This window comes from Adiantum capillus-veneris, chromosome 8 (genome assembly GCF_014529385.1).
Source record: "Adiantum capillus-veneris isolate H3 chromosome 8, ASM1452938v2, whole genome shotgun sequence".
NCBI classification, from domain to species: Eukaryota; Viridiplantae; Streptophyta; class Polypodiopsida; order Polypodiales; family Pteridaceae; genus Adiantum; species Adiantum capillus-veneris.
In genome coordinates, this window is record NC_140938.1 from 39,742,349 (window position 1) to 39,769,285 (window position 26,937).

The window sequence follows — 26,937 nt, forward strand, 5'->3', positions numbered from 1 at the left end:
GTGGATTTGTTTTTGTGTTGCCTACAATTACATCCAATGGTTTTCTTTGATGATGTACATGTTACTTCAGAGACCTATGCTAAGTACTTGTTGAGACCCTCCATTATGCTATACTTTAACTTCGCCGTGTGCAAGCCATTGTGTTGACAATTAGATATGCATGGTTGTCATTGTGGGTAGCTGGCATAGTAAGGAGCAGTTATCCAAGGCATTGCTATTTATTTCTAAAATCGGTTCATTTTTCTTTCAATGCAAGTTTAGTAGTATTAGATAGACGCATCTAGAGTCTCATGTGCAACTTTTTGTAGCAGAACACATTCTGAGGGGGATGGGGAGGAGATGAGGGTATGAGAGGAAGATGGTGGGCACAAGGAGATTCTATAGAGTCTTTTAATGAAAACATTTTATTTAAGAGAGAGAGAGAGAGAGAGAGAGAGAGAGAGAGAGAGAGAGAGAGAGAGAGAGAGAGAGAGAGAGAGAGAGAGAGAGAGAGAGAGAGAGAGAGAGAGAGAGAGAGAGAGAGAGAGAGAGTAGGGGGTAGGAGATGTGCTTTCCTAGTTACTTCGTTACCATAACATCACTTTTAAAAATTTGGCTCCTCCTTCTTCCTCGTGGCACATGGCCATTGCTCTGTCCCTGTGTCTTTTTGAACTGCCCATGTTTTTTTATCGACGGCTCACATTAGGTTGTTTATGTAGCAAATCTCCAGCTTTAATCACCACACATGACTCTCTAGCATCGTCAAAGGTTTCCAATAGATATTCTTCTAGGAGCTACAAGCAGTAAGGTTTTAGTCGATTAGTTTTTTGATCTCTCGTCTCTCTATCTATCTATAAGCATCACCGGTTTGTATCCAGCCATAGCGAATTGCAACAAATCCATTGGAAAATCCAAGGAAGAAGTCAAGCACAAATAGGAACAACATGATGAGGAGTCAACAACAACGAGTTTTATTTTTTGACCTACTATAAGCTTGTCCTTAGAAGAAGGATTTGTTTCATGACCTTCAAGAATTCACTATGAGATTGAAAGGCAAAGAATGCTGGAGAAACATGTTGTACTTGGCAATACTTTGGTCGATATTTACGCCAAATGTGGTTCTCTTACAAAAACACAGAAAGCTCATCAACACTATGAGATTGCAAGTTAGGGGTTGTTTGAAAAGCATGAAATTCTTGATGAGGATCATCCTCAGGATGTGATCTCTTGGAGCGCATTGATTGTAGGATATGCCCAACAGGTTGAAGCAAGAAATATCCCAGATGTGAAGGGCAGGTCCTTGAAGTCAAGCACTGATAGGAACATCATGATGAGGAGTCAACAACAATGAGTTTTTCTTTATTGACCTGACTATAGGCTTTGTGATTAGAAGAAGGATTTCTTTTCTGACCTTCACATGGGTGAGAGAATTCACTATGAAGTTGCAAGTCAAGGATTCTTGGGGAAACATGTTATGCTTGGCAATGCTTCGGTCAATATGTACATCAAATGTGGCACCCTTAAGAAGGAACAAAAAGCTCATTATGAGATTGCAAGTCAAAGGCTGTTGGAAAAACATGAAGTTCTTGATGGGGATCGTCTTCAAGATGTTGTCTCTCCTAGAGCGCGTTGATTGGAGGATATGCCCAACATGGTTGAGGCAAGAAAGGTCAGAGCTGTTTTAACCCAAATGCAAAGGATGAGTCTTTTTCTAAATGCAATCACTTATGCTTGCACCTTGAAGGCATGTGGCCTTATCTAGGACCTTCACATTGGTGAAGAGACGTCAAGATGAGATTGCTAGTCAGGGACTGTTGAAGAAACAAGTTTTGATTTGCAATCAATGTGCTCCAAGTGAGGATATTTTGGAGAGGATTCCCACATTGGCTGTAGATTTTGCATACATTTTGACCAATGCACCGTAAGCACCACATGTTTTTCCAACAACCCTTCACTATAGCAATCTGATTGTGAATGCATATGTATCAACAACCAAAGCATTGCAAGATATACTTAACATGGCTATGGCAAGGAAGCTGGGGCTATTGGAGAAAGTGTTGAACCATACTTGGTTGTGCTTTGATCAGGTTGTATGCCAAATGTGGTTCCCTTACAAAATGTACTTATTCAAATGCTAAGGGAAGGCCTCTCTCCAAAATGTAGTCGCCTATGCTTGCACCTTGAAGGCCTTACGCAAGACTTTGACATGGGTGAGAGGATTTACCATGAGATTCCAAATGTTGTAATTTGTGGTGCTTTGGTCAATATGTATGTCAAATGCGTTGCTCACATTATGAAAGCATGCCAAAGTTCTTGATAAGCATTCTCTTGGGAATGTCATAACATTGAATGTGTTTCTTGCAAGATATTTCTAACATGGCCATGGCAAGGAAGCTCTAAGATGCGAAGGGAAGGCGTTTCTTCAAGTGCATTCACCTATGCTTAAAGACAAGTGGCCTTACACAAGCCATTGACATGGGTGAGAAAATTAAAGAGGAGATTGCTAGTCGGGGAATGTTGGTGAAACATCTCATGCTTGGTGGTGTTTTGGTTGATATGTATGCAAATGTGATACTATCACGAAAGCACAAAAATTTCTTTATGGGTATCCCCTCCAGAATGTCATCACTTGCAACGTGTTGATTGCAGGATATGCCCAATATACATTTCACAAGAAATCTCTTGATTGTTTTAGCTAGATGCGAAGGGAAGACTTTCTCCAAATGCATTCACCTATGCTTGCTCTTTGAGATTACTATCCAAGGGCTTCAAATAAGATTTCATGTTTAGCTGTGCTTTGTTCAATATGTATGCCAAAGGTGGTGTCCTCACAATAGCACAAAAATTTCTTGAAGGGCATTCTCTCTAAGATGTCGTTTCCTGCAGCCCTAGGTTTTTCACTAAACAAAGTCTCTCAAAGTGCTCTTATAGGAGGATATGCCTAGCAAGGGCAGGCCGAGGAAGCTTTGAATTGTTTTATGGGATGTGACATGAGAGCAACTCCCCAACTGCAATTACTTTTCTCAGTGTGAAAGGGCCCTTGGAGAAATATGTTGTGCTTGGAAATTCTTTGGCTGGTATGTATGCGAAATATGGTGCACTTATAGAAGCACAAAAAATTCTTGATGAGATTTCTGTGTGAAATGTCATCTCTTGGAGTGCGTCGATCGCAAGATATGCACAACATGGATGGGCCTAGGAAACTCTAGGCTGCTTATACCATATGCAAAATGAGGAAGTCTTGCCAAACAAAGTCACTTGGAGTGCTCTTATAGCATGGCCTGGTTGTGTTTAAGAAGCTCTAGGCTACTTTAATCGAATGCAACATAAGGGCACCTCCCCAATTGCAATCACTTGTCTTAGTGTGCTCAATGCATATAGTCGCTCAATTGTCTTTGTTGGATGCAACACAAGGGCACCTCCATGATTGCAATCACTTGTCTTAGTGTGCTCAATGCATGTAGTCGCTCAATTTTTCCTTGATGAGGGCTAAATGCTTTTTATTAGCATGAGGGCAATATATGACACAATACCAAGAAAAGAGAACTATAGCTACATAGTTTGGTCGACTCTTCTAGGTTCTTGCTAAAAATGGCGAATGTAGAGCTTGGACAATTGGCCTTTATACATCATATGTGCTAATGAGTGATACTTATGCAATTGCTCGCATGTAGGAGGCGGCACAAAACATTGAATGCATGAGGATTAATAATGGTCTTGGAGGTAGCTATGATGTAGTTGCTGGATTGGTGCAAGTAAAAATGCACAATGATTTGTTGATGGAGATACAGAGTGTCTACAAGGTAGACAAATCTAATTGCAAGAGGTCATGTGCACCTATCGCGTTCATTTTGGGACCTACCCCTCTTGGCCCAAAGCTTGGTGATGCAACTTCAGCCTTCGCACGGGCCACTATGTCTCCACTATCATGTTCATTTCCAATAGAGACGCCATAGGGAAGGTTGAATGTAACTTGTGTGCATAAGCGAGACATTCAATTGCATGGTGAGTAAGCACCACCATCTTTTGATTTTTGACACTGACAACACAATGAACGAAAACACCAAAAATTGCACGCTATCGTGGGGATGTCATGTTCCCACGTTTTATGAAAATTTGGGAAGGATTGTGCAAACTCTTGGATGCAAGGAAACTTACTTTTTTTTTTTTTGAATCATAAAAATGAAACAACAAAAGATTAATAATGTTAACGTCTTGTATGATTACGAACATTGAGCTTAACAAAACACATAATTGTTCTTGTGGTTTTGTGTGAAGTACACCTCTGAAACACGTTGATCACTACTCCAAACACACTATCCAGTAAAAAATCAAATGTTTTGGTGAAATCTCTCTCTCTCTCTCTCTCTCTCTCTCTCTCTCTCTTTATATATATATATATATATATATATATATATATATATATATATTATATCGCTTCATTTTCATGTCTCTCTCGTCCCCCTCCCTTTTCCTCACCTAGTTAGTAAATATAAACTTATGGAGACTTTGCTGGGAACGTTATCTCCCACGTCGGGTTTAGCAAGCCGTGCCCTGCCGCAGGCATTTCTACCTGAGGAGCTGCTAGTGCTGTCCCGCGCGCGACGCCTCTGTTAGAAATGGCCCTTTGCATGCCCTCGCCCTACGCTGCGAGTCAGCCCAACAATACCACTGTCGCACCCAGGGCTCCCATTTCCCCACCCGCCTCCTGCTCCCCGCCTCTCTGCGTACGCGCTTCATCCTCATCACCATCATCGACCTCTGCACCTACCTGGACTCCACCAGCAGGCGGCCGCGTCCGCTTCAATGACAGCTCACCCACAGAGTTCTCTCCCTATATATGTGGGTGCTACTCTCTCGCAGGCGGCCATGGGTACATCTACGAGCGCGACTTCACAGATGCTATGGAACTATATGCACGTGCAGGTTTCTCGACTTTCGACACCGCCGACATATATGGCCCCAGCGAGGGCACATGCGGTAAGTTCCTCGCCAATTGGCAGAACATGAAAGAGAACAATCCAAACCTTCCGCGCGTACACATCTTTACTAAATTTGTCCCTAATGTCTTCAGCAACAAACCCAACTATGCCTATGTCGAAAGAAGTGTGCACAAGTCCTTGAATGCGATCGGTGTCTCGAAGCTAGACCTTGTTCAGCTTCATTGGTGGGATTATTCCATGAAAGGAATGCTTGATGTAGCCCTTGCTCTTACTGAATTGAGAGAAAAGGGGCTTATTACTAGCATAGGCACAACCAACATGAGCACAGAAGCTCTTGCCAAGATCGTGGATGCAGGGGTACCTGTTGTATCGAATCAAGTCCAATGTTCTCTTCTTGATAGAAGACCACTTGGGCAAATGCTCCCTTATTGTCAAGCGAGAGATATCAAGCTTTTTGCTTATGGTTCTCTCACGGGGGGTGTACTTACAAACAGGTACTTGTCGAGGCAACTGGTGCTTAAAACATCCAGCTTACGAATGTATTCAAGAATATTGAAAGAGGCAGGCGGAGAAAAGTATTGGCGAAAGTTGCTTGGCGTATTATCTGATGTTGCCAACAGAAAAGGTGTTTGCATTGCAACAATTTCTCTTCGATGGGTCATCCAACAGGGCCCTTTCTATCCCATAGTTGGGATGACTAGTGGGGATCATTATGAGGATAATCTCAAAGCCTTTTCAATCTCTTTAGACGAAACTGACCTGGGTCAGATAAATGAGATTTTACAAGAGAGCAAAGGCCCAAAAGGAGACTGCTATGAGTTGGAAAGGAACGTCTTTTGATGCCACGGCTTCAAGGGTTCAGACTCACTGGCTTTCTGTGTATGAATGGCATTTAGTGTTGTACCTATGGCTGGTGATGAGGAATGCATGTATCACTGCAACAGAAAAGGTCATTCTGAGCCTCATTGAGAAGAGTTCATTTTGACACATGAATACTCTAGGCATCCTCATGGTGGAACATTACATCCATAGAGTGAGACTTTGTCCGCTTGTCTATTTTAGTCTCTTGGATGCTTGTATGTTCTGAGCTCATTGACTGTTGTTTTGGTTGTCATGGTGGTCAAGAGTTAAAGGCTATGTATTGTATCAGGTAATTGCCTTGCTTTTGTCTACAACTAACTATGACGGAAACGCCATCTTTTTTCTTTGTTTGGAACTTTTTTGGACTGCAGATTTGTTGCTTTATGTGAATTTTAGTTCAGCTCTACCTTGATTGTCCAAGACTGTTTTAGACGATATGCTATGTGGAAAACAAAAGACAGAAAATAATGTGCAACGTGAACAGGCCTGGAGAAGTTCAAGCATGACGGAGGGGTGCAATCTTACGCCAAAAAATGGACAAGGCTCAACAAAAGTTGGTATGTGCAGGTCAATTTTGAAAGACGGTGTCAATCCATACAAATCAAAGCTAAGTAGCTCAATCCTGTCTGGAATGAAACTTTAAATTTGAAGTTTTGAACCCTACTGATATGGCAGTTGAGTGATAGACTAGAAGAGGTCCGAGGGCAAGGCAAAGTGGAGGGAGATGTCATGCTCTCTGCTTCCCTGGTACACAAGCTGATGAAGCTTTCTCTGAGGCATGGGCTTCCGATGCAGGGGGTTTTGCACACAATTAATTTAAGCTTTACCTCACTTCTAAATTTGGGTATTTCAGAGTGAAGGTTACTGAGGTCCAAGATTTACACTTGGGTCAGAAGTTTGCAGAGATAATCATGCCTTCACTTGGGCTGTTCCAGCTAGTAATTCTTGAAAGATATGATTCTCCCCCTCGGTGGCATTCATGGCAAAAAAATATGCACCTATGATGTGGTGGAGAAACTTGTGCTTGTATGTGAGGGTGGTGAAGGCAAGGGGGCTAGCAGTGAACGGTGCGACGAGAAGCTCTAATCCTTATGTAAAGCTCATCATTGGAAGCCAAAGTATTCAAACACTCAATATTCCAAAGAGTCTCACTTCCTTATGGAACGTGGAGTTTGCATCTGGCAACGAAGTTCTGCATGGCCTCTCCTTAAGATCTCACTCTGGGATCAAGACGCCTGTGAGAGATCCTCCTGATGACCCCCCCTCAGTGGTATTGATTAGAAGAGGTATTTTTGTCGCTAGACAAGGTGACGAGGCTCTTTGAGGCATGAAGTGATGAAGATGAGTGTGGCCAGAAATAGGAACACATCTGGTCTGTTTTTGCAGAAGATTTTTTTTCTGTTGTTGATGAATTATTTGATGAGAGAATACTGCTTGGGTTCAGAAGGAAAATTACCCCAGTAAGGGTGAAGTTCTTGGGCAAGACTAAGATCAGGTCGAGAACGATGGGAGGCATGACCACAGACTAATGCCATTCGGGTGGTTTGATTTGTAGAAGAGCCACACAACATAAATGGAAGGTTTAGGGGTTTATTCAATCTAAGGCTGTGTTTCAATGGGGGATGTCATGTTATTGATTTGGCAACTTATATAAGCACTGACCACAGGCCTACCGCCGAAGAGCTATGGAAGAAACCCTCGGGAGTGTTTGAAATTCGGATGGTTGGTGCAAGTTGCTAGTGAAGACTAAAGATAGGAAGGGATCTTGACACTTATTGTGTTGCCAAGTATGGGCTAAAGTGGGTTCAAACTCACTTATGTAGGTCTACACACAACCCTTGCTACTCAAGGCGCATTATCTATAGAGCCTTGGCTCTGGTCATTGGAGCCCTGCTGTCTGGGACCCTTGTCCTTACAATACTTCCCCCTAGAGTTTTCATTCTTGATACTGAGGAGGAGTACTTCTTAAGAACACGAATGCTTTCCTAAGCAGCTCCTTATTTAAGGCTGGACGTAGCACCTTCTTTAAGTTTGCTTCTCCACTTGACTAATGCTTGCCGATAAGCATGATGCCATGTTTGCAATTCACGGAAATCCATGGCATCATGTTTGCAATCCATGGGAAGTCAAAAGCTCATGCAATAAACTGGAAGAATCAATGAAGCTGACTAAATTCCTTGGTCATTTTGATGCAAGTATTGAATTATAAGATGCACGAGCAAATCGGTGGAAGCTCCAGATTGTAGGCCATTCATACTACTTGCTGAATATTTTGAATGGAAAACAATACCTTGGAGACAGCCATCCGATTTTCATTTTATTTTTAAAAACTTTTTTGAATCCTCACAAAACTCTAATCACCTTTCTTGATAAGTGACCTGATAATGCTTCTTGTCAACATATATTTTGCATCTATCTTGTGCTTGACAAATATTTGGTGATTAATCTTCAACTTATCCATATAACTGTTTAAAGTCCTTGCCTTGTCCAAAGGGTTTTCATTGCCAACCCCATTGTGGCTAGTGACATAGGTTAAAAACCATACATTAGCATGAAGGGATTAAACCTTGTAGTCACATGCTTGGTAGTGTTGTAAGCAAATTTTAGCATTGATAGATAACCTTTTTAATCTCATTGCTTCTTGCTTGGGTATTCTCTTTTCGTATACTCAAGCACTTTGTTTGTTACAAAGAGAACTCTTTGTTTCTTTTGTTTGTAAATTGTTATATATGTCATTCGTGAGGTGTGCACCCTTTGTGACATGGAGTCTTTACCTCCACGTATTTTTTGGCATCTTGTATGGGTAAGCATAGGGAACTGTAGCTACTTCAACTCTCTTGTATAAAGTATCATATTTACACATGTTGTACGAAAGCGTTGTATCAAGCTTATCAATTAATCAAGTTATGATTGTGTCATCATCTTTGCTGAGTCTCAGTAGTTTCTAGAGTATCCAATTAAGTGTGTTTAAGGCTATGTCATCAACACTATGAATGCAATCCTCATCTTTTTGTCATAAACCGTCAACAATTGGTATCAAAGCCTTATGGGGATTAGTGTCGCTTAATTTCACAAATCCTAGAGCCTCTCTATCTAGATTAGTTAGTGCATCTCTCAAGCTCCTAATGGTTGGTATTAGTTGCTTTTAACAAGTAATTAGGTTAACAAAACCCTTGATTATCTAAATTCAAAGGTGGTCCTACATGTTCTCCTACAAAGTAAAAAGATAAATACCTTCTCGTTGGTTGACCCATATTGCACAATTGGTGGCAAATTGGAGGTTAAAGATGTAGCCTTCTACTCCACAAAATTGTTGTGATGAAGGTATCATGAACCCAATATCGTTTGATGAGTCATTATCGCCTCTATTGCAAAAGCAAGTAGTTTGTACTCCCATTTTCCCGACGTGTCGTGAATTAGCATAAGCCCGCTGAGGAAAACTACACACCTATGGTCTCTACATCCTTCCCAAAGCTTTTCTTCGTTAGAGCTTTGCGCTACCCACGTTGATTTGTACGCTTTTATTCTTATGTGGAGGTTGTGGATTTCCTATGTGGAGGATCAACAAGGTCTCTTATTCTCTCGGTTTTGATCCATTTGGTATGCAGGCTAGTAATGTGCCTCAATCCTTCCTTTTTATATATACGCATAAATTAATATCCATGGTAATGATTTTGCATTGATTCTCTTGTAAAAGAGGTAGACCTTGTGCTCTTCTCATAGGGTAAGACCCCTCTTCACTCAAATTGGGCATGACCAATGGGTAAGGAAGGGACATGTTTTTTTGGTAAGCATTTCATGGAGAGCGCTTTTTTGGAATCTAGTGAGCAGATTTTAAAGATTCTTTTTGTCCAAGTCGAATACTATTCAATATGCAAAACATATAAGATTTTATAGTAAATGACACTTCTTGTTGAAAATAACATTAAGAGCCTTCAATATATGTCAAAATGCATGAGCAACATTCGCTGAAAATTGAGATGGGTGAAACATACCCATATAGTGATATTAAAATGTTTTAAAATAAACATTTTAATCGAGAAAAGAATCGCAAAAGGATAAACATTGAGTGAATCAAAACATTACAATAATGCCAGATGGCTACAAGGTTCACGAGCTTATTGTTCTAACACTATCTTATAGTGACAAAATCTAGTTTTGGTTGTCGTCGCTAGTGTCATATCGTGATCATTTTCATTATTCTCTTCGTTTTCATTGTTGGCTCCAACAAAGTATGTCATTCACACTTATACCCAGGCTTCCCTATACATTTCGAAGACTCCACACTCACGTGGGGTATGATATCCAAGATCTCCCTAGTTCATAACTGCATTGTGGACAATAGTGACAATTTGCTCGGCATCCTCTTCAGTTGAGTTTTGCATTACCATCTAGCTCATACATGGCATTGAATAGGGAGTTGGTGGTTTCATTGCTTGCACAGAAAGTCTCTATGTTGTTGCATTCACTTTGTGTTTCACATAAGTTACCCATAACATGCACGATATCTAGAATATAATTAGCATGCACGTTGTTGATGGGGTCAACATGAGCGATCACCACGACGAGAAACATGCTCACGTCAAGTGGCTTGTACGCTCAACGAGTTGTCCTCGGTTACTCCTTAATATGGTGAATGTGAACACAAGAAGATTAAAAGAGAACCTTGTAAATAAGTAGAGAGAGAGAAACTGAAAATAAATGAAACATGTAATTTTTTGCTCTTTTATAGAAAGCCCAAGGTCACTTCACTTTTTAAGTCCATTCACACCACCACTTCTAGTTTTTGAATAAAATATGATATTAAATAGGGTGCCACTTCAAAATTAAGCATCATTGGTTAAATTATATATAAACATAGATTATTAAACATATGATATATACATTAATCTCACTTATCATAAAATAAACAGCAATCCTTTGCAAACTTTTAAATACGATGACGACAACGAATACAAAGTTTGATTCTACATGACATACAAAATGAATTTATATCAGGTAGACAATATAAATTTTATCTCATGGTTTTGGTGGTGGATGTGCTATGTGCCAAGTGCTGGTGGAGACCCCATGGATAACAAGGGAAAGAGTGATATGGACAACCAAGCACTATAGATGGACATAGGGATGGAATAGACGACACCATGGCCTCATGGGGATGTGTAGGAATCAAGAAGCTATGGAGGATGACATTGACAGCAGGAGGCCATGGGGAGGGAGAGAGAGAGAGAGAGAGAGAGAGAGAGAGAGAGAGAGAGAGAGAGAGAGAGAGAGAGAGAGAGAGAGAGAGAGAGAGAGAGCGAGAGAGAGCACGCTATGCACAGAAAACAATAGCTTAGTATGTAATAGAAATTCATACAATATTGCTCATATAAAGCTAAGGAGAGATGCTAGATGAGGTCATGTGTGATATGAAAAGAGGAATCCTCCTTGTGGGCTTGTGATGAGTGCTAGAATGTGTCTCTGATTCATGCATTTCCTAGTGAGGTTTATTATCTATTGACTTATTATGTAAGGGATCGCATGGACCTTGTGATTATGCCTATGGATGATCATGAGTGTCATGGATATCATGCATAGGAGAGATAGGGATAGTACCCATGGCTAGGGTTATGTCCCAACAATCCTCCCCTTAAACCTAGTCAGGGTGTACATAGGATTTTGATTCATCTAGGTTTTGGAATGGTCCACTGATACATCTAGGTGGTTCAAAGTGATTCACCATCTTAGGTTCACAAGGTGACCATTTATCACGCCTAGGTTCAACTAATCTTGAAAGTACAACCATTCATATGATTTATTCATTTACATTTGTGTCATTGTTGATGTTGTGTAGGGAATTTTAGTTGAGTCTTCATGGTGCCGTCATTCTTCATCATTGCCGTTGACTGACTCATTGATTCTTTCTCTTCTTCATCTTCATGGTAATCTTTTGCTTCACGCTTCTCTTCCTGTTGGTGTTGCCTCTCCTTGGTCTTCATGCCATTGAATATTTATGTGGTAGTGACTACTTGAACTTGCCATCTCTTCTTCTCCTCCCCTTGTAGTGAGATTCAACACATACTTCGGAAGTGTCAAAAAGCCATTATTAGAAGTAGAGAAAATTGAATTATGGAGCTTTGAGAACTAGTTCTTATTAGAAAGGAAAACGTAAAACACTTAATCTCTGTTAAACTAAAAAAATGATGAGCAGGAGCAAAATGAGCAGACATCGTCCGTTCATTGTGATAGGTTATGCTGTGTTTTCATTGAAGGTGAAGCTATAATTTGGGTCTACTTCATGTGCTCATTGCATCGAAGGGACCTGATTTTCTTGAGGCAGTCATATCGTACCAATTATGTGTGTGTGTTTAAAGTCAGCCCCAATTCAATGCTCTTTGCGCTGGATGGCGCTAATTTGCTACTGCCAACATTTTGAACTTCACTTCTACTGTCGCACGCACAAGGTGAGGACTATTTTGCAACAACTTTGCAAGAAATTGCCCACTCGGTGTTTCGAGGAATAGTGAGGCAGCACTAGGTGATGTAGCAGTACTTATTGTCATGTCCAAGTTCACAACACAATGTCGGAGTCTCCTTGTCTTCCCTACTTCAGACCATGATTTTTGGAAAGCATTTTCAATTGAACTTTGCTTCCATTGCATCCGAGATAGAACTTTGCTTCCACTGCACAATCTAGATGGAACAACCTCACTACTCTTGTGTTCAAAGTTTCAAGAGCAGGATCCCTATCCATGCTGAAACCGATCTCTTTGAAGCTCTCTGTCCACACTCCGCAAGCAAGCAAGTTGCAATAGGGTGTGTTGACAACAGGTTTTACACATCAATAGCTTTTATAGATTTTTGAGATTTAGAGATAACTACATATGATTAAGTATCAGCAATACTAGGAGATGCTCAAGAGCTTTTACTCTGATACTAGTTGTAGGAATCGAGAAGCTATGGAGGATGATATCAACAGCAGGAGTCCATGGAGAGAGAGAGAGAGAGAGAGAGAGAGAGAGAGAGAGAGAGAGAGAGAGAGAGAGAGAGAGAGAGAGAGAGAGAGAGAGAGAGAGAGAGAGAGAGAGAGAGAGAGAGAGAGAGAGAGAGAGAGAACGTTGTACACAAAAAAAACGCTTAGTATATACTAGAAGTGCATACAATATTGCTCTTATAAAGCTAGGGAGAGATGCTAGATGAGATCATGTGTGATGTGGAAAGAGGAATTCTACTTGTGGGCTCGTGATGAGTGCTAGAATGTGGCTCTGATTCATACAATTCCAAGTGAGGTTTAGTATCCATTGACTTATTATGTAAGGCATCACATGGCCCATGTATCATGCTTATGGATGATCATGCGTGTCATGGATATCATGCATAGGAGAGATAGGGATAGTATAAAATAGATACTCAAGCATCATAGAATCAATTGAGGATTATTTTGGGTCTTGAAGCATCCGCCACAGGTGGGGTCTACATTTATTAGGACTACAAGATATACGAGAACCATCCAACAACCCCAATTTCTACCATATCCACATCCAAGTGTGACAATAATACATCACGTGCAAAACGTAATTGATTGTTAAAAACCACTTTGATTTAAACAATCATACATTGTCTTCTATTTATATTTCTTACAGTGTGGAAAGTAATCAAGCGTATTGGAAGGCCTCGTGCGATGATCAAAAAGTGGATGGATACCCTTGCTTTGTCTAGTCGCCATGGAGGTGGTGTATATCGAGTCCCTAGATCTCGAACCCCGCAATGGACACGACCTCTGTGATTTTGAGCATCGCTCAGAGTCATTCTGCTCAAAATCTAAACTACTACCTTGTTGTTTGCTCCTTTCAATCTGCTACTCTCCTGATGACTAACTCTCTCCGATAAATACCACACCTATCGCAAAAGGAGGAGTTCCAAATATCAAGCAAGATTTTTTCAGCGACGAAGAAATTGAGCGAAAAGAACCAATTGAAGTAAGTAATTCATGAAAACTTGCCAGCTCTATCAATATAAATTGATAGAACTCAATCTGCAACATGGAATTTTTAAGTAAGTTGTCCTAACCACACAGCCATAGAGGATATCTACAAATTTTTTGGAAAAAGAAAATCAATAAATAATTTTTAGAATGATTATCAACTGAGAGAATGCTCTTTGTGTTGTAACCATGAAAAGCTTAGGTGTAATATTTTGAAGGGAAATCTTAACATGGGCCAAGAGTATATCTACATTGTATTTAAAAGAAAATTAAAAGAAAATACAAAGGAAGAAAGATAAAAATGATATCATAAGTTCTCATATTTTACTTCACACTTCTTTTACATATAGGCAAGCAAGAATGGATCTGACCAAAGCCTGTTTAGTTTGATTAGCCGTTCAATCTCTCTCTCTCTCTCTCTCTCTCTCTCTCTCTCTCCAATGTGTACACAAATGTGCCTCCCTTTGTAGTGTCTTTTTGCCATCGATGTTGATTTGCAAAATTCCATATATCATAGAAGTGTATCTACAATACCAAAGGCAAAGGTGAAAAAGATAAACATGAACTGTGTACCGACTTGCATTGAGAATCGCCCTTACTTTCCAAAGTGAATGGCATATTAATTTCAATTATGGTAATCGCTTACATTGAGCTACCTTGTGGTTAGTTGAAAGTTAAAAGATAAAGTAGGATACCCACAACTTTCCTAAGTTGGACAAGTTGCACAAATGGACCCACTAGCATCCCAAAGCAAGAGGGGCGCTCATTATAAGAGGAAAAGTCCAGAAACTGCTAGCATTGCCACATGTTCACAAAGAAAAATAGAAAGAGAAAATTTTGTGTGAGCAATAATAGCGGCAAAAAAGCACGCACTAGTGGTCTTTTAGCAATATATGATGCAATAGACGAAAAAATATATCTGCGACTATTATCGTGTATATTACCTCATATATTATCATGTATATTACCTAGTATATTATTGCATGTATTACCGCGTATATTGTTGCTACTTGGATTCTCAAAAATAAAGATGCTCATCTGGGTCATCCAATTTGGATGGCTCAGATGAACATCCTTATTGTTGGCCCGCATAAAGTCACATATCTTGGTCTGATTGTATTATTAAAGCACATAGTCCACATCAAAAAATATTGGTACCTTTTTTTTAATACTCTTCTCTCATGAGGGAGCTCTATTCATCTCAAGGATTTGCATACTCATCTTTGACATTGAAGAGTGAGTCAAATCAACCAGTGATATGATAGCTGATGCAATTGATGGTTGACTCAAGAACCTCTGTGCAAGATCATTAATTCCAGTACTAGTAGCAGACCTAACACCTTTTAAGATAAACATCGTATTTGACACTTTGTAGCATTGCCATGTTTGTGCCAACTATCTCATACAAGATAATTTTCTCCTTGTAGCCAATAAATGCATGCGTGGTATCATGTTTGGTCTCTAACAAGTTTGAACACATGTGGGTGCTCCTTGCCTCTAAGTTGCCCAAGGAAAAGAACACTCTGAATGAAAGAATACCTACATCTTAACTTGAGATCCAGAAAGGCCTTCAACCCCTTTGCACTTATATGCTTTGACCACTTGGCAGAATCCAAGCTTCTCTCTATTTGTCACATGTTAGAAAACGGTATGATGTTTGTCTCTTATGACGCCTCTATTTTTTTCGTGCATTACTTATTGGTGGCATGCACTATATATATATATATATATATATAGATAGAGAGAGAGAGAGAGAGAGAGAGAGAGAGAGAGAGAGAGAGAGAGAGAGAGAGAGAGAGAGAGAGAGAGAGAGAGAGAGAGAGAGAGAGAGAGAGACCCACCTAAGGCCTGCAAGGCCCTTGTGTGAGGATAGGCTATGCTGCAAGGCATCGGTTCAAAGAGGTACACTTGCAGGATGGAGAGGTTTCCAAAATTAGTCTTATTGTCATGCTATAGTAATGCACGTCGACGGCCATGCCTTATCTTGATGCATTGCCATTTTTAGGGATTATATCCTATGTGTTATTGAGTGGTTCTTGTTAACACTTGATGCATTGCCAATGTTGGGGATTATACCACCATTGCTTGGGACTTAGAGTGGGTGTCCACAATCATTCATTTTTTCCAACTCACGATCATTTGTCTTGAGTGCGCTCTAGTAGTACACCATACAATCGCGGGGAACGACCGTATCATGGGTTGCACATTTTATCTTTTTGGATCTCCCCTTTGGTGGATTGCATATAGGATTTACTTCTCTACCTCGTTGGGATATTTTCTCTGTGCTTGCTAGCGTCCATTTGGCATTCTTGATGATTGCAAATTCTACACTCTCCATGTACTCTATCTGTCTACACCCTCTCTATCTACTCTATCCACATGTCTCTCTATGCCCTTATCTCTTCCTAAATCCTAATCTTATCTATCATTAAAACCTAATGATTTGGTACTTTCAGTCTGCAAAGGGTCATTTTTTATTTAATCAAGGATAAAATGTTCGTATTTCCAAAAAAAACACTATGGAATAGGGCTGGTATGGGAACATGAAGCTAACCCACGAACCAGAGCAACATTTGGAACTTCCAACGAATTTATTCAAAAGAAGCCCAAAAATAAAGGGAGTCCGGAAGTGGGTAAGATCCAAGGATCAACAAGAAGCAACACTAAAGGTCTAATAAGGGGCAAAGCAAAGCAAAGGGATACCTACAAAGTTGTGCAAATTGCTTGCATAAATTTCCCACTTCAGGTGAATTAAAAAACTGATGAAATTTGTCGAGGAGTTGGGCAAAACAGTGGTTTTCACGCATAAATCATCCGGAGTCGATGAACCATCAGATATCACAATGAAGGTAAGTGCTCAAAAGTAGATCCAAAAAAACAAATATGGTCAAGACGCGACAAACATGACCATAATTTGGAAAATTAAATAAACACAAAAAAACAAGTCCAAATTTGAAGAAATTTCACCAGTGTGCTAGGAATACCTGTAGGAGCATGTGTGCAAAAGGTTGCACCAATACCATTCCAACATCCCATCATTTGTCTTAGAACATCACACAAAGCCTAGCCATAAAGTATCAATTCATTTGGATCCCAAAATGCAAACCAAAATGCCCAAATTCTCTAAGTTTGAAGAAAATTACCAAGAATAGACCTAAGTTCCTAACTAGTGCTCCAAATGTTAAAATTTTTGGACCAAGGAATCACCTTGATGAGCCCTACTAGATGGTATCATCAGATCTTCAAAATGTTTCCCAACATGGATCGCGATGGATGTACCTCAGAGCTAGATTTCATATGTGACCTCATGCATTTGTCACTATAGTAATCTTAGATGCACTGGTGAAATTTAGTCAAATTTGGGGTAGTTTTGACAAAGTTATCCCATTTTTCTTTTTATGGTCAAAGTCTACGTTTTTTCAACTTTCCGATAGATTTTGGTCATTGCTTAACCCTATTTTCAACCTGAAATTGGCCTCAAGATGCCCCGTAGAAAAGCACAAAGGGAGTGGAAGAAAACATCAAGGGAAGCCAAAAGAGCAAGTCATATATGAATGCTAGACCAATGCTGACCAGAATTGCTTATGAGACATTAGACATGATTGATCAACTACCAACTATTGAAGCACAACTGGATCTAATCCACAAATTAAAGAGAGCAGTGAAGCCAGTAGCAGGACCATCTACGAGGCCACAACTAGAGATCAAGCAAACAAGACAAAGCTCAAGGAAACACGACACCGATAGCGAAGAGACAGAATCAGATACGCCGAACATCGCGAAAGAAGCTAAGTCAAAGGACAAAGAAACTCCCTCCGAGTATCAATCTTCGGATGAGGGACAAGAAACTGAATTTGCAATTAGACACACAAGACTAAACAAGAGGCCAACCCAGGTGGCAAAGGCAATCCCCATCACACAAGCACAAAGGACGATGGAAGAAGCACAAGCACAAGCACAAGCACAAGCACAAGCACAAGCACAAGCACAAGCACAAGCACAAGCACAAGCACAGAGGGAAATACTTCATAAACAAAATCATGACAAACTGAGAAGTCTTGGAACAGAGGCACATGATGAAAGAGAAGATGAGGAATATGTGCCTCTACAACACAGAAAGATTGAAGCTTTGGAGAGAATCAAACAACGTAAAAGAAAAGAGGTAGCAGAGAATCTGAACATTGCCAGAGAAATGTGGCAACGATTCAAAAAGAACTTAAACGCAAAATGGAACAAAGAGAAAGAGAGGACGCAAAACGTCCACGCATCGATGATCTTGAATCATCCGACGAATCTACCAAAAAGACAACAATAACAAAGCAAAAGTCCAAGAAGAGGAAGATGATCTAGACAACCTCGACATCAAGAAGTAAACTTTCCATCACCGAAAGAGGACAAGTTACCTTCGGAGGTGGAGATACAAAGAAGAGAAAACACCATGGACCATCTTGAACGAACGACACACAAAGTGATGTCACCAAAGCAGACAGTTCAAGAAGAAGAGACAACACTGCCAAAGATCACTACAATTTTGGCTGCTCATGAAGTACAGATAACAGAAGAGAAAATTACTAAAGAGGCTGGTACTTCTAACCAAGGACGAAGAAGTAAAAAAAAGAAAAGGTCACCTCATTCACAGGCTGTAGTAGATGAAGGAGCACAAATGATCAGGTCCTTTGACATTGACGCACATTTAGACCAGATCAAGCTCCAGTTTCAATGCCAAAGAGCACTCTACAACCTGCGTGAATTAGAGCTAGTGGACACAAAGAAGGAGGCAACAAAAGCAGCCGAAAACACACTGAAACTACAAACCAAAATCGAGGAGTTTTAGAAAGTACAACTACAACTTCAGTCAGAATTACAGAGAGAACAAGAAAATGCTACATAGTATTACTACAAAGAAGTCCAAGCATTAAATGAATCCAACACAAATCTGCACGTCAAGCAACAGAGACAAGAAGAAGAGCTAGCCAAAGAGAAGGAACAGAATGAGAAGCTACAAGAGTCTTATGCAGTGGTCATCAAGAATCTTACACAACTTTTAAGCTTGCAAGAAATGCCAAGTTAAACAAGCACGTCAGCTAAACCAACCTCGCTGACAAAATAACTCCAGGATCTAAAGAATGTCCTTGCTCAAGAGCAATCCGACAGGAAAATCACGACAACAAGGCACAGAGTTTTGCAAAAAGTTGAAGATGAAGAGATTGAAGAACTAAGAAAGAATTTGGCAAAGGCAAAGGAAGAATTGATTGCTCACAAGGCAACACAGATGAAGCAAGTCCATGTAGAAGTCACACAAATAGAAGGGCTGGGACAGTTCACATTTGAAGCTCACCATTTAGATATGCCAGGTACAAGCACAAAAACCACAATGCACGAATTTAAAGATCCAGCCATGATGACGATCTTTGACACTGCAAAAGATGAAATTCAATGGTGGATCTCATAAGTCAAAGACCCTTCACACAGAGAGTATTTGCAATACGAGCTCAAGGTGTTGGAGTTAGCTGCCCTTCTCATGATCACCCTGACGAAGTGGTGAAAAATCTTGGGCATGAAATGATCGCACTCCCACTAATGAGACAGGAGTATCTCTTATGGAAAAGAAAATGCTACCTGCCCTTGAGCCAAACCAAAAAGGAGATTACAAGGATGTTCCTGTCACTACTATATAGGTACAGATGATCATCAAGAATCCACCAACCTGGCGAAGGAAATGGTTTGAGAAATACCCAACCGATGAAAACTATTAATAAATGCTCCACAGCATCTCCGGATTGACCCAACCTATTGTCCCATCAACAGATGGCGATCCTAGGAAAGCTTTTATTCATGGCAAAGTAGGAGACCAATAGTTCTAAACTACCCAGTCATAACCAAGCCCGACAATAACCTTCCCCCCGTAGAAAAGTTTATGCTTCACACGCTCAAAGGAGTCATCAATATGATGAAGGAAATACCCAATCTTGCATGTCAGATGCTAATCGCGTGCATAACGGCATTCAATCTTATAGAACCAATGGAGAATCCTTGGTAGGTATTTATGGAAGGCACAAGAGGACTATGCTGGAATATGGAAACAAAAATTCTCAGCAAAAACATCATCATGGGATTGTATGCGAGAGTCATGTTTTTGCCCTCACACTACATGCAAACCTTTGAGGAGGCATTCATCAGGATTCTTTGAAGTCGGCTCCTCAGTCTTTAGTCCCATGACCAAAGATTTACGAGCTCGGCATATCACGTATCAGAGCACTCTCAACAATAATCCTTTCAGAGAGCTAGCAACAAAGATGGAGATTAAGGCAAGGGAAGAGAAAAATTCAGGCGACTCATAGGGACACTGGAACAGAGACAGATCAACTACTAAAGGCAACATTCAAATGCAAAGAATATCAGTCCTTTGTAGCCCTCCAAGAATAAAGTCCATTATACTTTGGTGGCCTTTGTATTTTTGAAAGTGTTAATACATGCGAAGACCATGTAGCAGATCTTCACTATCATCTTGCATGCTATATCTGGCTTTCCTTGAACTAGGCTGATCATATACTTGATGGACTTCCTCATGTAATCAAGTGAAGGTTCCTCTCATGGTTCAGGGAAGACTGGGTAGTTTAGCCATGTGGGATGAGAGACAAGCAGTTGCTAGAAGTTAGCCCACCTTCTTCTTTTGATGATTAGACAGTATATTGGGTCAATTTGAAGGTGGGTTGGAGCAAAAGAGTTTACTCTGATTTCCTGCTTGTTCTCCCCCATGAATTTCACTCTCCAATCCGGTCTGGCTTCTTTAATCTATTCTGAGGTCCATTCTGAAAGATCATCCTCCTTGTAACTTCCTTCAACATCTGATAGAATTGTTGATAGCAACTCTTTCTTCTTTTTTATTGTCAGCCATTTCAGTAGTGGATAGGGAAGTTCTAACTTGAGAACCTCCTCTCGTACCTGCTTTGGAGTAATGTATTTTAGTAAATCTAATTTCAATAAGTGATGCTTGTAGCGGAGGTTTCTAGCCACAACTTCCCTAGTCACTCCCCAATGTTCCTCCAGTAGATGCGAGTACTCTTGAGGTGATTTGTGGGGTTTAGCTGAAGTATTCACATCTACCAGGCATTCAAACTGCTTGTCTTCTTGCTCTGTCTCTTCTCCTATGTTCTCAAAATCAGGCCCTACTTCCAAGGATCCTTTCTCTCTAGGAGGAAAGTTCTGGAATTATTCTATTGTTGATACTTGCTTTCTTAAATCCTCCACCTCCATAAACATCTCAATGCTTTTTTCTTTTTCTTTATCTTCTTCTGTCATGGTCTTGCTCCTTGTGTGTAGAGACTCTTCTAATGTGATTCTAGTTGTTTGAGAAACCTCTAGTGCCTGTTGCAATTTTGTGATATTCTTCTTGTAAATGTGAGTCTCTTCAGAACTACTTGTTGGGATGAGCAAGGGATCTTCTGCGAATGCCTCTAGCTGTCTGTTCTGATCATCTATCTCACCTTTTGATATTTGTTGCTTCTGAGAAAGTGCTGCTGACTCTCTGGCACTTTGATGGGCTTGTTGATATTCCTTCTCTTTTCCTGGTCCAGGGAAAGTTTACCACTCTGAGCTATACCCTCTTGCACTTGCTTGGCCATCCTTTCTTTCTTATACATCTCCTTGTACTTTGCCAACTCTCCGTTGACATGTTCTAACTGCACATCCCTTCTTTGAAGATCTTCTACTAAAAGAGTGTTGGTCTTGACCAACTCTTTGTTTTCACTCCTTGCTTTTTCCATCTCTTGTTATATGCTGATCACTGCTAGGATGAGGTCGGCATTGTTCTCTTCTTCTCTCTTGTATTTGAGAGTTATCTGCATGATTTCCTTGTTTAGATCTTCAGCTAGCTTGGATATCAATGCTTCCTTGGCCATACTAGACATTGATTCAACAATGGTTGGTCCTTGGGAAGCAATTTGTGTTGTTTCTGTGGTGGTTTTTGGTACGGATTCCTTGCTATCATCTTTCTTGGTAAGTGTGATTTTTGGTGGAGTTGTTGTCTTGATCCTATGCTCTGATCTATCTCCATGTGGAGCCTCCTTAAGAGTGTGTTTGGGCAAAGATTTCAGTCCTGCCCTCTGGTGCTTTCTCCACATTTCCAATATCTTCGCGACTCACATGGATTATTTGTTCATGTTGAAATTTTGAATTAAGCTAGCCATCTCAAGGTTTTCTTGTATTTTTAACAAGTCTTCAGGCTGATTTACTCCTTCTTGTACCTGTTCATTTTTTAGTTCCTATTCTTGATCAATCATCATGGGGTTTTCTTGCATTTTGTGCAAGCCTTTGACTGATCATCTTCTCTTGTTGCATGTTCTAGTGTTCTTGACTTTAGGCTGGGATCTTTTAGGAAGAACATTGATAAGTCCACCGCAGTCTAGGTCTTGGGCCTACTCCTTAACTGTGAGTGGTTTGTATGGGACCTCTACCTTTGTACTTCTTGTATGGATTTGGCTTGCATGTTCTGATTGAAGGCTTATATCAGTGGGTGGGGGTCTCCATGTGAATTAGATTGGTAGGCACATGGCTTGGTATCTTTGATTCTTCCTATTGTTAAGTTTCTTGTTGTTGCCCTTGCCTTTTTGATCCTCCTGCTCATAGATATCATCCATCATGTCATCGTCTTTATCAAAGGCTTCTTCTTTTGTAGTGGTTTGTTGGCAATCCAATCGTCTATTTGTTCTTAATTCTCTGGTGGAGGCACTTTGTTTAGGTTGATCCTGAGTCTTCATCTGGTTAGGCTCCTCCCCTTCTGCTCCTTCTTCTGTTGGTCTCTTTGATGTTTGGCCCGTTTGTTCTTTGATCTTGGCCCTCATCATGTTTGACAAACTCTGGGCCTGCTCTTTTTTTCTAAGCTTCTATGTATCTCTTCTTTTCTAAGTAGCTTCCCTTTTTTTTGTTTCCTTTCTTCTTCAGCCTTCTGTTTTCTCTCATGTTCATCCTTAGCTATCTGCTCTCTTTTCTCCACTAGTCTCTCTTAGCGTATGCAGATACTAGCTTTCTTTCTTGAGTAGTGGGATCTAATCGCTGGAGATCTATCTTTTCCTCATCCGTCTTTGATCCAAATGATGATGCAACATGTTCTTGTGTCAAAGGGAATTTGGAGTGGTGTTCAATGCATTGATGTATCTCTTGGTTCTGTGGGTACATGCGATGTTGAGGATGTTGCAGGTTTTAATGGCAAGATTGTTGCAGCTGTTTTGCCTACGGTTGAGCAGGCTCATTGGGATGTTAGAGATGCGTAGGCTCATGCATTAATTTCATTATCTATGAAGCACACTATTACTCCTCACATTTGCCCAGCTAAATTAGCTAAATAGGCTTGGGATATTCTAGCTATTCTTTTCGCAAGTCGCAATGAGGCTAAAATTGCATTGTTGCATAAAGAGATGGAATCAAACATTATGCATAAGAAAGATGACATGGAAACTTTCCTTGCTGGTAGAGCCCCATTAATTCTCACTATGACAAACAGATAGAGGAGGGGGGGTGCGATGTTACACATCCCTGAGAGAATCTTGTTGGATCCAAAGCTTAGAGAGCGAGTGGAGGCACTTTGGACAGAGAGCTTGGACACGTAGGACACCCATGCTGGTAGAGTGGGCTCTGGACTAGTTGAGCTTAGTCGCTTCTTCCTCCAAGAGTTGCAGCTCACTTGGCTTGCAGCTAGGGAGGACGAGAAGCATCTCTGATGAGGCATTGTTTCCTTGCAAAGGATGTGGGAGCATCATCCAAACATTCCTTAGTTGGAGTAGCAGGTTAGACAAGAGTTGGATTTGTCTTCCATCGATAGGCATCTCGATGGACCTAGGTGGGTGATAGAGTTACTGGGGAGTTTTTTGAGATAGTGGGGCCATGCCATGCACACACTAGAGTCATTCAATTGAGGAGACCCGACGAGTCAGTTGCTTCAGAGCCTGAGGATATGCGCGCAATTGCTACTGACTTTTACCATGATCTGTTGTCACTTGAGTCTCAGTCAGAGCACCAGGATGCATGCAGAGAGCAGGTTTAGGCACAAAGGTCTTTCCTTGTTAATGAGGAGATGCAATAGAGACTTGAGCTTCCCCTCTAGGTAGAGGAGCTCCATGAGGCCCTTAGAGAACTCCCCCGACGTAGTTGTCCAGGGAGAATGGTTTGACTCCTAGCTTTTTCTTGAAGTATTGGGGCCTACTTGGTTCATATCTTTACAATGCATTCTAGTACATTTTTCACACTAGCAAGATGACTGACACCATGAGTGAGGGCATGATCTACCTTATTCCCAAGGAGGGATGCTTGTTGGATGAGATTTGATAGTGGCAACCCATCACTATCCTCAACTCATCCTACAAAATTTTGGCAAAGGCTTTGAGCTTGAGGATCCGGCCACTACTAGAGAGCATTATACATGGGACCCAGACAGGTTTTGTCAAGGATCGTAGTATCCTTGACAACATATTCACTTTTTGGGAGGCATCTATCCTCGCGCATCTCCAAGAAGAGGATTTGGTAAAACTCCTTAGAAGGCCTACAATAGAGTTGATTGGGACTTCCTGGAGGGCACTTTATGCAGGATGAGTTTCTCTTATGCTTGAATTAGAGGTGTGTCAGCTCTTTACTGCCATGCACACAGTCAGGTGCTCTTGGAAGGGGGGAGAGGGGAACGCTTCATTTTCACGTGTTTGGTCAGACAAGGTTGCCTCTAGCCCCCTTCCTCTTTATATTCTATGGTGAGGTGATGAGCAGATTTTTGACTTCTCAACAGGTTGGCTTGTGTGGCCTTGAGCTCTTTATTAGGGCACATGAGCTCCTTGACTCTAAGTTTTCTAGCAACTCAACCTTGTACTTAGAGGGCCAAGATGCCAATTTGCACCTGTAAACAGGATCTTGAGGTGTTTTGTTGTGTGTCAAGAGCACTAATCAACTAGAGGAAGACAATAGCTTTCTAGCAATTCTCCTACACCTGATTGGTTGCCAGGTGCGGGTTTTAGATGGATTCCCCCAGGGACTGTAGTTTGTTACTTTGGTTGTGAGGTTGGCCTAGACTTGTACCCTAAGCAGTAGAATGCTCCTCTCCTCCTTTCCATTAGGAGGAAGTTGTTGCATTGGAGTTCAACACGACTCTCTTTGGCAGGCAAAGTTGTAGCGGACAACCAAGTGCTATTGGCTACTTTGTGGTACATCACATCGTGCTAGATCTTCTTGATCTCCTATATCAGCTAGCTAGAGAGGTTGATCACGAATTTTATTTGGTCAGGGCGTGACACCCAGTTTAGAGCTTTGGGTTTAGGTTTAGGATTTAACACTATATTTAAGGTTTAGAGCATAGTTAGGGATATCTAAAGATAGTTAGTGATTAGAGCTTAGGTTTAGATTTTGGATTTAGTTTTTATATTTCAGTTTAGCTTCAGGATTATGGTTTAAATTTAGAGTTAAGTTTGTGGTTATGTTCATAGTATTTTGCATGTACCTCACATGAGTTTAGGTATATATTTGTTTACAAGCTCACATGTGCAAATGGCTTGCGAACAAGCTGTTTGCACATGTGAGCTTGCAAGTAAGTAAAGAGAAATGGTTATAAGTGAAGCCATCGTTTCGTGGGTGCACAATATGCGAGAGTGCTCTCACTTCTATTGAGTGCCTTGAAAAAGATCTTCTTTATGTGAAAAAGATGTTCGAAAATGACTTTCTACTCTCTTCTACCTTCTATGTGTGTGTGTGTGTGTGTGTGTGTGTGTGTGTGTGTGTGTGTATCTCTCTTTCTCTCCATGGATGCAAAATTAGGAAAGATTTCAACGGCGCAGTACCTCAAAATGGAGGCAGGCATGTAATGTGCACAATAATCCCTCGAACAAGGAGTTGCCATGAAGAGATATTGAGCAAGAAGCATAATAAAGAAGCTCTTCTTCAAATCACTTTAGAGAAGTGGGAGCACTCTCACACTCCGCACACCACCAAATGGTGGCTTCACTTACAACCATAGCTCTTCAAGTAGTTTACACTAGAGAATGGCTACAACTGAACAAGAGGCAAAGGGGTTTTGTCCACTACATGCATTGTCATGTAGACCTGGGTGTGTGGATTTCTTCTACCCACAAATATAGGCATTGACCAATAAGTACAAGACTATAACCCGATGGTTCTGATCTTTGTGCACCTCTAGACCGAGGTGTACGGGGGGGGGGGGGGGGAGAGAGAGAGAGAGAGAGAGAGAGAGAGAGAGAGAGAGAGAGAGAGAGAGAGAGAGATAAGAGAAGGTTAAATTTATATTCAGAGTTCAAGGTTTTTACATTCCTTATGAGTAGTGAGGATGATGTGGGGCCATCCAACCGAAACGCCTATCTCTAAACAAGGATCTTATATCCTTGTAATCAATGCAAACATGTTGTGCAATGGACAAGACACATTTCTTTACAGTACGTTCACAAATTTTGCAATTTTGATCCATATATTATAGATCAATTTGTTGCCAATTATAACTCGTCGGACTCTAATGTTGGCCAACAGGTAGCAATCTTGCAACCCAGTAGACGTATTTGCATGCGCTTTACTCAATTAGCATGCATGAGGCCACAAGATGCAGCCTCTAACAACTCAGAGGGTGATCATGTAGAGCATATTCCCAACGAGGCAATGTTTGAGCCCTAGATTGACAAAATGATCGAGAAGATTGTGGATTCAGAAAGGCTTATCTATGATGACATGAAAAGTGAGGCCGATACTCCTTTGTATGGTGGAGCACGAGTGTCTAGATTGAAAGCACTCCTGGTTCTTCCAAACATGCAGACAAATTTTGGATGGAGTGACACTAGCGTCAGAGCACTTTTCACGTGATCTATTATAATGTGTTTACTTCAATAAAAATTTATAAATGTATAATGTACCAAATTACATACACATGTGTTTTGTGTTTTTTCTCTATGTAGATTGCTCAAAGAGCACATACTGTCAGCTGATAATGTGATGCCATATTCCAAAGAGGAAGAAAGAAAGATCTTGCAAAATATGGGGATGGATTACAATTTCATTCACGCTTGTCCTAACGACTGCATTCTTTTCAGAGGGGAATACATGGACATGGAGAAGTGTCCAAAATGTGATTCCGAGAGATATCAAATAGATCTCCACCGACAAAAAAGTTCCACCAAGGATGTCTGCTCGAGCATGGTTAGCATAGAA

The 26,937-nt window shown here is 40.8% G+C and overlaps 1 protein-coding gene across 1 annotated transcript; it reads left to right on the forward strand.

Moving 5' to 3' along the window:
- The first annotated feature begins 4,488 nt into the window (after positions 1 to 4,488).
- Positions 4,489 to 6,127, forward strand: LOC147452010 (pyridoxal reductase, chloroplastic-like). Its single transcript, XM_086517847.1, has one exon. It carries the CDS (start codon positions 4,599 to 4,601, stop codon positions 5,760 to 5,762), a length of 1,164 nt encoding a protein of 387 aa, XP_086373973.1. The 5' UTR covers positions 4,489 to 4,598; the 3' UTR covers positions 5,763 to 6,127.
- Positions 6,128 to 26,937: the final 20,810 nt, after the last annotated feature.